At 51.9% G+C, this 11,243-nt stretch overlaps 2 protein-coding genes across 2 annotated transcripts; one reads left to right on the top strand and one right to left on the bottom strand.

The window, feature by feature from the left end:
- Positions 1-495: 495 nt before the first annotated feature.
- Positions 496-6,043, top strand: Br140 (bromodomain-containing protein 140). Its single transcript, XM_029111891.1, has 5 exons — positions 496-1,497; positions 1,571-1,837; positions 1,989-4,022; positions 4,211-5,521; positions 5,825-6,043. The coding sequence occupies exons 1-5, from the start codon at positions 496-498 to the stop codon at positions 6,041-6,043; spliced, it is 4,833 nt and encodes a 1,610-aa protein (XP_028967724.1).
- A 1,319-nt stretch (positions 6,044-7,362) lies between these two features.
- On the bottom strand, positions 7,363-10,092 carry Dpit47 (DNA polymerase interacting tpr containing protein of 47kD). The gene is made up of 8 exons (XM_003744846.1): positions 9,963-10,092; positions 9,383-9,519; positions 9,080-9,278; positions 8,699-8,878; positions 8,357-8,558; positions 8,055-8,245; positions 7,819-7,936; positions 7,363-7,676 (listed from the first exon to the last, which is right to left on the bottom strand). The coding sequence occupies exons 2-8, from the start codon at positions 9,507-9,509 to the stop codon at positions 7,503-7,505; spliced, it is 1,191 nt and encodes a 396-aa protein (XP_003744894.1). The 5' UTR covers positions 9,510-9,519; positions 9,963-10,092; the 3' UTR covers positions 7,363-7,502.
- Positions 10,093-11,243: the final 1,151 nt, after the last annotated feature.

The following is an 11,243-nucleotide window of genomic DNA, read 5'->3' as shown; positions in this document are numbered from 1 at the left end:
CGAAGTGCTCCATTCTCCTGAAAGAGTAAGTTGCGGTGAGAAGAACTGTTCGGACACCCTCATTCCCGCGCAGGGAAGGCGGGAGCGGTGTGCTGCGTTTCATTACCAGAATTCCGGGTGTTCCGGAATATTACTTGGAATGTCGACGGCGTCGCTCCGCAAAGTAGCAGTTCCAAGTTTCTACTCGTGTCCACTGGAACCGGTTGTCAAAGCGCGGCTGTTCAGGGTCTGATCGAGCTCGGGCCCCCCTTCGGCTCTGGAGGTTCGTGCGCAGATATCTCTCGGTGATTGAAACCAGCTTCGTCTGCAGCCTTAGGAGCTCGGAGATTCAGAGCGTACTTCTTCCGGAGGTCGTTCTCGCATCGTCGACGTCCCTGTCCAGAGGGGAGCACCTCGTCTTTCGTTCGAATTCATCAACCGTAGAGCTCTGCCAAGTACTGCGGCTCGAGTGAAGGAATCGTTGAGAGAAGTTATGTAATGATCGGAATTTAGAGCATGTCTTCAAATCCCGCTCAGCTGAAGCTCATCTGTGATTCCCTGAGGAAACAAAATCCCCCTTATAATTGTCCGATTGGCCAGTGTGACCGGGAGTACAGAACTTTCTCCGGTATTCAATTCCACATCTTCAATTCGAGACACGCCAACGTCGCAGTCGCCGCCGCCGGTGAAAAACTGCAATCTCCTCGAAAGAATCGCAACATCACGAACCGGAACAGAAATCAAAGTCCGCAGCCAGCGGATAAAATTCAAGAGCTGCAAAGTTTCCAAGAAGAAGCTGTCCAGAGATTCCGATCCCCGCAGCATAAATCCCAATCGGATCCGCGTAAAAGCGCTCCGCCAGAGGAAGGGCCTCGGGTCCGACCGCGGTTCCGGACGTCGCAACATCAGCAGAAAGTGCAACGGAACTCTGAGCCGCAAAATCGATTACGGTCGCCCCAACAGTCGCTGAGACCAGCGCTCAAGGGTGACGCTCAACAGCCGACGCAAGACGTCAAGCAGAACTCGAGGAATCCGCCACCGGCGGAGCTGCTCGACGAAGGCCAGCAGATGTCGCCGCCTCAACAGTTGAACAATTCAAAACACAAACTCCACGCGATGCCTCAGCCGAATGAAGCCTCGACGGTGGTCGGAGACTCCTCGGTTCTCCAGAGTCAAACGGCCGCAAAGGCAAGCCACTCCAAAATGCGTCTTCTCGAACCGGCCAAGGGCCAAGGCAGCGGTCAGAGTATGAATCAACTGGGCCGGACCGCATCCCCGATGTCCGCAGGCAAAAACTGTGGCCAGCAGCAACCTCGTGAAGGTCTCACTTATGCCGAGGCGCAGAAAGTCGTCGAAATCGAAGTTGAAGGCGGTCTCTACCGTCTGAACATCGAAGAACCGCTGAACATTGTTCTCAGTTCCGAACGAAACGTCTCAACGCCCGAAGGAGCCCGTCAGCCAGACAAGCCCAAGTCCCCACAAAAATCTGGCAAAGGGAAACGAAGTCGACCGAGCAAGGTGAGTTTACCCGATGACGAGAACGATCGGAAGATGATGATGGCTCCAACACGTCCTTAGCTCGCATACGGAGACACAAGACGAACTTTCATCATCATTCCCAAACTTTCAGGCGGCCAAGGGCAAAGCGAAGGATCAGACCGATGCCCAACTCCGCTTACCCGAGGCGATCGTTGAGAAAACGGACGATTATGAATGCGCGGATGCTCCCGAAAGACCGAGCTCGTATTATCGTTTCATAGAAAAGTCAGCTGAGGAGTTGGACGAGATGGTTGAGTACGATATGGATGAAGAAGATTGTGCCTGGCTTGAAATCATGAACAAAAAGCGCAAGAAGCAGGTAAGTCCCACCGCCCCCGGGATCCTCCCCGACTCCGGGGCAGACTAACCATGGATCGTAGTAGCTCGCTGATGTCACTCTCCTATGGATGATTTCTATCTCGCCAAGCGTGTCTCATTCGCTCATAGTGAGGGTCCACCTTTCCTTCCAGGGAATTCCGCATGATGTTAGTGGAGACACGTTTGAATTTCTTATGGATCGGTTGGAAAAAGAAAGTTATTTCCAAGCGCAGAACACTCCGTCAGCTTCAGTGGGGAGCGCGATCGACGACGACGCGGTCTGTTGTATTTGCCAGGACGGCGAATGCCACAATGCGAATGCCATTCTTTTCTGCGACATGTGCAACTTGGCCGTCCACCAAGAGTGTTACGGCGTTCCCTATATCCCAGAGGGCCAATGGCTCTGCAGACGGTGTCTTCAGTCGCCTTCGAAAGCGGTCGATTGTGTTTTGTGTCCGAACCGCGGCGGGGCTTTCAAACAAACGTCCGACAGCAAGTGGGGTCATGTCGTATGCGCCCTCTGGGTTCCGGAAGTCTACTTCGCTAATACTGTTTTTCTCGAGCCCATCGACAACATCTGTAATATTCCTGCGGCTCGCTGGAAGCTGACGTGTTACATCTGTAAGAAGCGCGGACAAGGCGCTTGCATTCAATGTCATAAGGCTAACTGCTATACGGCATTCCACGTAACGTGCGCACAACAAGCTGGACTCTACATGAAATTGGAAGAATGTCGAAACGGGGAACAAACTGGTGTGCGAAAAACGGCGTTCTGCGACACCCACGCTCCGGTCTCGTACAAGAAGGCGGATAAAATGAGAAGTGCCCGCAAAATTCTCCAGGAGAAGGCGAAGGCACTTCCCGTAGTATCCATCCCGACGATTCCCGCCGAACGCATAAGCCACATTTCATCGTTGATCGATATTCCCAAGAAAGCCGATTTCGTCAAGCGACTTATGGGCTATTGGACCCTCAAACGGCAGTCACGCAATGGAGTGTCTCTTTTGCGGCGTCTACAAATGTCGCATCTCAGCCGCAACAACAAAAACGATATAGACATGGACAGTGCTACGTCGGCTTTGCGTGATCAACTGAAATACTGGCAACGTCTGCGCCAAGATCTCGAGCGAGCAAGACTCCTGTGCGAATTGATCCGTAAACGCGAGAAACTCAAACGGGAATATGTCAAAATACGCGAACGCGTTTTCCTCACCGAGATCTCACCCCTGGTTAAGGTGTTGAACGAGCTGATCAATTTGCTCCAGGAGAAGGATCCTCGTCGAATTTTCGCTGAGCCCGTCGACTGCTCGGAGGTGCCGGATTATCCGACCCTGATAAAACAACCCATGGATTTCTCAACGATGCGCACCAAGGCGAACAGCTTGGAATACGCCTCGTTCCACGAATTCGAGAAAGATTTTCAATTGATTGTGAGCAACTGCATGACCTACAACGCCAAAGACACAATTTTCTATAAAGCGGCGATAAAACTCAGAGATCAAGGAGGAGCGATAATTCGCTCGCATCGGGAGAACTTGACGGTAAATTACGACTATTCGAACGGGAGACTGAAACCTCTCCCGAAATCCGCACAGATTAAGCCCGGCGCGCAAGAGATCAAAGCCGAGCCCGCCTCGAGAAGAAATCCGAACAGCTCCGCGTCGAGGCTATCGGCGATGAGTGCGTCTGCTGCGAGTGAGCAGGCCAGCGAGAAGCTACTTTCTCCGGAATGTGCGAAAATGCCGGTCGAAGCTTTGCTCAAGTCCGACGGATACGTGTCGTTGGATGTCGATGATCAGTTGAGCTTGCTCTCGAGCCGGCAGCGCGCGTTGGGCCAAAATGAAGCGTCTCCAACGAAAACCAAACTCCAGAGAATGTTGCGTGCTGAGATCACCAAGCTGCGCAAAAAGAAAGCAGCCGCCAAAGATGAAAGACCTTCGTCGAAACAGATCAAGAAAGAACCCGAGGAAGGCCTAGCGAGCGGCGCAGCAAGTGTCGCCGCCGTGTCGGCTGCCGTGGCTAATGTCGATGACGAGGAGTCGGACACGGAAAGCGATTCCACCGTCGAAACTGATTCCTCGCCGACGGGGACAGGCAACTGCAGGACAGTCGCTGGGAGCAGTCCGGCAGCCACGACCAGCAACGCGAGCAGTAGTAATCAGGACCCTCAGAGGGAATCTTTCAAGGTCAGTATCTTTCGAGTCGAAGCGCGCGCCAAAGTTCCCCCCTGAGGCCTCGAAGTCCCTGACGTATTATGATACTGCACGTACGGCTCTGGGACAGCAGACTGGGGTCGATTTGAAATCCCTCCTCGGCGTCTATTCATTCGACGCGAGGCGTGGTCTAATGATGATATTATTCTCCGTTTCGGCAGGTATATCGGGATAAAGGCAGCGACGATGAGGAAGAGGATGAAGGAAATGATGGAGAAGATCCAAATTCTGAAGATGGAGAAGAGGAAGAAGACGAGGAGGAGGATGAGGTCGAAGGCGAACTGGCGTCCGATGAAGAACAAGGTGAAGAAAACAACGATGATGCGTCCACAGCGGAATCGAGCTCCACGAACACGGGCAGTGCTGATGAACAAAGTGAAACCGGTGAGGTTGACGAATACGATGATGAACAGGAGGGGGCTGCTCGAGTGGACGAACAACAAGAGACTTCTGTGGATGTACCTCAACAACGTCGTCGTGGTCAGCGATCGGACGTCAAGACGGCATCGAAAGATGTTTCCCTGAACGAGGGAACAGCATCAGAAAGCGAAGACGATGACGACGATGACGAGGAGCTCGACGACGACGACGAGGAAGAAGGAGAGGACGAGGACGGAGAAGTTGACGACGATGAACAAGGAGAGGATCAGGACGAAGAAGAAGATGATGGCGAGAACGAGGAGGGAGAAGGAGACGAAGAAGAAGCAGGAAACGAACAGAACGCGACGATCAAGAAGGACGGTCACAGCGAAGATGACAACATAGAGAGCAATGACAGTTACGAAAACGAAGCGGACGGCGTCGACGAAGACGACGACGGGGAGAAGGACGGCGAGGAGGGAGACGATGACGACGAGGACGAAGAAGATGGGCAGATGGCCTACGATAGCTCGTCATGTGAAGACGAGGATGACTGCGTCGATGGTGCCGACGAAGGAGATGACGTCGATGGGGTCGAAGAGGAGAATGCTATCGGCGACGAGAAAGCATCGCACGAGAAAACCGCGCCGATCGCCAGGGGGAAAGCTTCGAAGAGGAAACGAATGTCATCTCCCTCTGTCGGTCGCAAGAGCAAGCGGGTTAGATCGTCATCGTCTTCTCACGTGTCTGGACCCCGTACCCGACGGGCGGGAACCAACAACGAGAGCAAGAGCGCTCCGAGAACGAAAAAGTCTAAAACGAACGATCTAAAACCTCAGGCGAAGAGAGGGCGTGCCTCGAGCGGGAGTTCATCGATCGCCGAGGAACTAGACGAGCAGAAACTCTACAATATACCCCTCGAACCCCTGGATCTGGTCTGGGCCAAGTGTAGGGGCTACCCGTGGTATCCAGCGCTCATCATCGATCCCGACGCTCCGACGGGCGAAAAGAAAGAGGATCAAGATCAGAAATCTGCCCTCGCAGGTGTCTCCATCCCCACGCCGCCGCCACAGGTTCTCCGACTCCGGCCCAAAGAGCGAGATCCGCGACACGTCTCCGCTTGCAGCCCCAACGTGAACGGGGCCGGCAGTACAAACAACAATCATCCCAGCACCAACAACAGTAACAACAATGGCAACAGTAGTAGCGTTTACACGGCCGGCGGTCACCACCACAACAGCACCAACAACAACAGCATTAGCAGCAGCAGCAGCGGCACCGGCAACAACAACTCAACAACTAATTCGAACAACTGCAATGGTTCGCCGCAACAGCAGCACAATAGTAGCTGTAGTAGTAGCAGCAGTAGCAGCAGTAGCAGTTGCAATAGTCAGAATGCGAGAGAGAATCATCAGCAAATGTTCCTCGTGCTGTTCTTCGATGCAAAGCGTACGTGGCAGTGGCTGCCGCGGAGTAAGCTTGTTCCTCTGGGGCCTGACGCCGACACCGATAAGCGGAAGCTGCAGGAGAGCCGCAAGCCCGCCGAGCGGAAGGCGGTCAAGAAAGCGTTCGAGGACGCCATAGCGCACCGATGCCGCGTAGCGCAAGCCAACGGCGAGAGTCCCATATCCTAGGGAATCGCGTGCCGGAAAGTCCGGCCCACCAGACTGTCGACAAGGTTGTCCACAAGTTCCAGCAGCAGTAGGCGCGCCTGAAGCCGTCTCTCGATGACCTCCCAGTTGAGGACTGTCTGCGGATACCGGCAGCTCAATCAACAGTTCGAGACGCCTAAACTCTCGTCACTTTTCCTATACACCTGGAAGTCGCACAAAAATCGATTCTTACCGAGATGACGTGTACATGTTGTGTGTATTAGCAGTCGTTGCGATGCAGTAGTCCCCGAACGACGATGACGGTGTCTCGACCGAGCCATCAATGTTAGCGATACATAGTAGATCCTGCTGCCGATTCTTCGCTCCGGATCTGTCTTTCTATTGGATGTTTATGGTATTGAATGCTTCTCCCAAACCGGAATGGTCGATTGAGCTCTCGAGTCTCGACGCCTGACTTTGTAGGCGTACTTCATTCGGAAGCCCATCGCGGAAGCTTAAATCTCTCAGGAAGAGCCGCGAATGTGTGTTCAGAGAAAAATCATACTACATTCCCTGTTACAGCAGATAATTCAGAAAATATTTTTCAATTCCGAGCGGTATTCGTTCGCCCTTCGACTGAGGATCCGAGTGGTGCCTGCGGTGAATCGCATCCGTAGACGAAAGCGCTCCATTCGGCGACGATTGAGACGTCTCCAGATGTGAATGAGCAGGGAAAATTTCACGATGTTTCGGGTTTTTGTATCTATCTCAGATTCTTCAAGTTTTCAATGTTTTTCCTGTAGCATAATCTATTTGGTAATGATGTTTCGTCGCATGACAGAAGAGGAAGTCATCTATTTATGACGATTGAATTAGGTTCGGTTGAAAATTGCATATTCAGGTCGAGACCATTTGCATAAGACGGCCAGAGGAATAAAAATCTCATTCTTGTGCCTGGAAATGATACTTTGCCTAAAAACGTGCTAGGGACCTTTGGGTTTTTCTCGGGAAGAAAGTCTCAGCTCTTGTCGTACTATAGTACCCGTCTTGGGAGCAGAGGCGCGCACAGGGGGGGGGCAAGGGGGCCATGGCCCCTACCAAAGTTCTTCGGTTCCAATGCTAAAGCAAGGACTTCGAGAAGGCGCGTGATCATCTTTGGTCGTCTGGCCCCCGCCAAAACTCTAGTTGCCCCCCCCCAAAAAAAATCCTGTGCCCGCCCCTGCTTGGGAGTTCCGGACTCCGAGCATGGGATTTGGATGGACCCATCGTCGAGAACAGTGCCCCCGCTGCCCGCCTCTATGACACTGAACCATGTGGCTCTTCCGACAACTTTCCAAACAATGAATATTCCCCGTCTCCACTTTCCTCAATTTATACTCATAACAGAAATATTGACTGCTTCACGGCGGAGACGCTCCACGGATGATGAGCGTCGTCATAAATATCGACAGGGATGCCCGTCATCCTCATATCACAATTGTCGAATTCTCCTGGGCTAAGATTAGGTGCCCTGCTCTTCGAGGAACTTTTTCTCGAACTTGGAGTTCCTCCGAAGGACCCAGAACGACGGCACGCCGTCCTCCACAAGGAAATCTTTCTGAGCAATTATTTGGCGTAGCGTGTGCTTTGGACGAACTCCGACGGGTCGACCAGTTTTTGAGGACTTGTACCACACCTGGGAAAGTTTTATGATTCTGTAAGGGCGCTCTCGTTTCGACACGACGCTGATGGTGACCCTCGCGCCGTCGCTCCATCGACCCGGAATCAGTCGGACGACGCGGTTGCACCTGGTTATAATTACGGTCCATGGAACTCACCTGCAAGTCGGCGGGATCATAGATTATTGCTGTTCCCTCATCGGTAACTTTTCTCTTCACAGGCACGTCCCCGTACATAGCATCGAGCATTTGCTTGAATGTCGAATCCTCATTCCATCTAGAAAGTCAAGATGAAGTTCGTAAAGCACACTAAAGCAGAAGTCCTTGTCGCGATGGAGAAGCGGGTTCATACAGGATGGGTTGCCGTGTAAGGGCGGCAGACAGCGTTGACGAACCTTTGGACGAAGTCAGTCTCCTTGACTTCGGGGTATATGAGAGCAACTGGCCAGATCAGGCAATCCTCGACCACAGAGACGGGGAAGTCCCTCAATGCCGGATAGCGAGGCGTCAAATCCGGTAAAACGTCACTGTCCTCGGCGGGCGGGCTCAGCTGAACTCCGCCGCGCTTGATCAATCTGGCGAGGTCCTGATTGAGGAAGGAAGTGTTGTTACTTGAAGTACAATACTTTCTTTGAATGAATGTCTCACAGATAATAATCGAGAGGATCCGAGAAGTGGACGACGAGGGACGACTCACGGCTTGTTTCAATATGCGCTCCTGTTCCTCCTTCTCTCGTTTCCGCCTGTTACGTTCCCTGATTTTACGCTCGATTGAACACTTTTCAATGTACTCATTCGTCTCTTTCGCTGTCGCCTCGTCGGGTCCTCTGGCCAGTATCTGCCTACAGAATTCCTCGCATTCATCCAACTTGCGGAGACTCCAACAGCATTTGACAGCTCTGAAATCATAAGGCAAGGGAAGATTCGTTATGAAACGTGGCAATGGAAGATCGAGGCAGTTTCGAAAAGGTTCCGTCATGAGCAGTTTCTTTCCGGCGAGGGAATACCAAATATTGGGGTTTGCAGCGAGATGATTCACCTGGACATGGCCTTCACGTAATCAGGTTGAAATTCGAGAGCCTGTATGCTGTCTTCGAGAGCTGCACCGAAGTTGTTCAGATGGAAATTGGTGGCCGCCCGGTTGAGGTAAAGCTGGGCGTTCAACTCCTTATTGAGAGTTTTTTGACGAATCCCTTCACTGTAGCTGGCGATGGCTGCTCTGTGAAGGAGTAAGAATGTTTCAAATTTGCACGACGGAATGATGACTGAAGCTTCTTGCCTCAGGTTGCCACGAGGTTGCACGAGAGATTCTCCAATGAAGTGCGATTCGACCACGGCTATCGCCTCGACGCCCACTCCGAAGATCTGCCGGAGACCCGGGAGACTGGACGGCGAGCGTTCCCGCAAGCATTCAACTCACCTGTAGTCTTGTTTTTTGAAGAGATGATTGCCATCCTCTTTGTAACTCCGCGCGAGCTCTTCCGGCGAATTCTCTTCTTCATCATATTTGATCTGGCGGATAGCTTCGAGCAAAGGTGGGAGTTCGCCTGTATCCGAACTCGAGGTGGCGAACAGAGGGTGCTCGCTCATTTCTTTCTCCCAGGTGGCTTCATTCCAGCCTAGAATTGCAGCTCTGGAGGTCTATAGGGGCTCCTCGATTCCGGAGACGACTTATGTGCATTCTTCTCAGTTCTCCTGCGTTGAAGAAAAAAATTTCTCTGACCTTCTTTATACTCAGAGCGCTTGCAGTTTTTGAAATATTCCTCCGTCTCGTCCTCAAGCCGCTTGCGGAGTTCCTGGCGCTCCTCTTCGGTGAGCTTTTCGAGGAGTTCATCCTTCTTGTCGGACATATTCCGATTCCTAACCTGTGCGAGAAAAGATAGATTTAATGCCTTCGAAAGTCCATCATGTTGACGCAGAAGCCTCGGACGCGGCTTTCGGTGGAATTTTCGGCGGTACTCCATGTCCGCCATCGTCTGTAGAGGGCCCTCGATTCTCTTCGATGTCCTTCGAGGGATTTCATCGACGGACAGTCTCGGAACATACGGAGAATACTGCTCTCAATCCAAAGATTCGCAAGCCGGCCTCGCTGCGCGAGGAAGCGGGACTCCAATCTGTCAGCCGGATTTGTCGATACTCTATTACAAGTTGAAGTTTCGGTTCCCGTTCGACTAGACGGAATACATGACATGTGCTCCGAATCGTTCGGAATCTTCCAGGAGACCCCGGCAGTCCCGTATACAGAACAGCTCTCGGTTCTTGAGTAATGGAAAGTAGCATTGTCACCGGTAGACAGAACTCACACTTTTCTGATCGATTTGAGAAAACTCCAAGGAGAATCGACGAAGTTCCGCTCTGCAGGATAAGGGTTTTCACGCCGCGCGCTGTGTGGACTCTTTCGAACCGGCCAACGAAAGTAAATACCCAGAGCGCGAGAAGCCTTGCCACACACCATGACTCATGGCCATTTGGCCGTGAGGCCAGATGACGGACGTCTGCTTCGGCCGCTAGATGAGCGGGCCGACCACGACGCCATGCCGCACCGAATGTCATCACCGCGCGCGATCCTGGAAGGAGAGCATCGCGAATCGCCGGACGCTCCCGCTGAAGGGGGCACGAGAATGCGGGATCCAGGATCCGACAAGGAGTCGATCGCGTATCGCGCCAAATGTCCCGAGATTTCGCCCTAACAAGCGAAGAGCTGACTTCAGTGAAGAGCGCATATATTCTCCTCTACTGCAAGACAATCCCAACGAAATGTAAAACCGATCAGGATGTTCCATAACTTGACATTTTCCAAAGTGCTCCTCGACAACTCTATACCTTCCTAAAAACTTTCCGAGCATCTCTGTAAGTATACTCTTTACACATTCATTGCTTATAGGCAGTTCCCAGGCAGTATTGGATGAGTGTGTATTCTTCAGTATAGTCAATCTTCTATATATAAAATTGAATGTCCACTTGTCTGTCATGGTCGCCTATTCTTGGAAACTAAAGGTAACTCAGTCTTGGAATTTGTCATGACGAGGCACGTAGTACCTGGGAAGGTTTTAAGCCTATCAGATCCGAGAAGAACGGACCCCTTTTCCGTCATTCAGTCACTTCGTGTTTCAAATTGCCTCTTGGGGGAGCTTCGTTATTTTTCGTTTCTTTTTTCTTTTCGCGCTCTTTCGTTTAACATCGTTATTTTTTGATGACATTCCATGAATTCGATCGGAATCGGACTTCGGAATAATCTCTGATCTCGCTCCTTTGCGAAGACATTAGCTGTCGGTGCCGTAGGTGCTTCTTAAGGTTTGTGATGAGTCCAGCTCAGTCGGGATATCCGATGTCTAAGCTAAAAGGAAGGCCTCGTTAGCTTAGACCAGGGGTTCTCAACCTTTTTTGCCCCGCGGAACCCCTGTGGGGTTCCGCGGAAACCTTATTATTGGTTTCGGACTCTATCTTTCCAAATTTTCCCCTTAATCACCTCAAAACCTTCGACCACGATCGCATGAAGTATCCTGCATGCATTAGAGCTCAGAAAAATCATTCCAATCCGATAAAATTAATAAAAGTCTGAGCAGCCGAGCAGGGGCTCGCGG

Source organism: Galendromus occidentalis, unplaced genomic scaffold, assembly GCF_000255335.2.
Source record: "Galendromus occidentalis unplaced genomic scaffold, Mocc_1.1 scf7180000077475, whole genome shotgun sequence".
Lineage (NCBI taxonomy): Eukaryota > Metazoa > Arthropoda > Arachnida > Mesostigmata > Phytoseiidae > Galendromus > Galendromus occidentalis.
The sequence above is the reverse complement of the archived record's forward strand: the minus strand, read 5'-3'. Positions and strand labels throughout refer to the sequence as shown.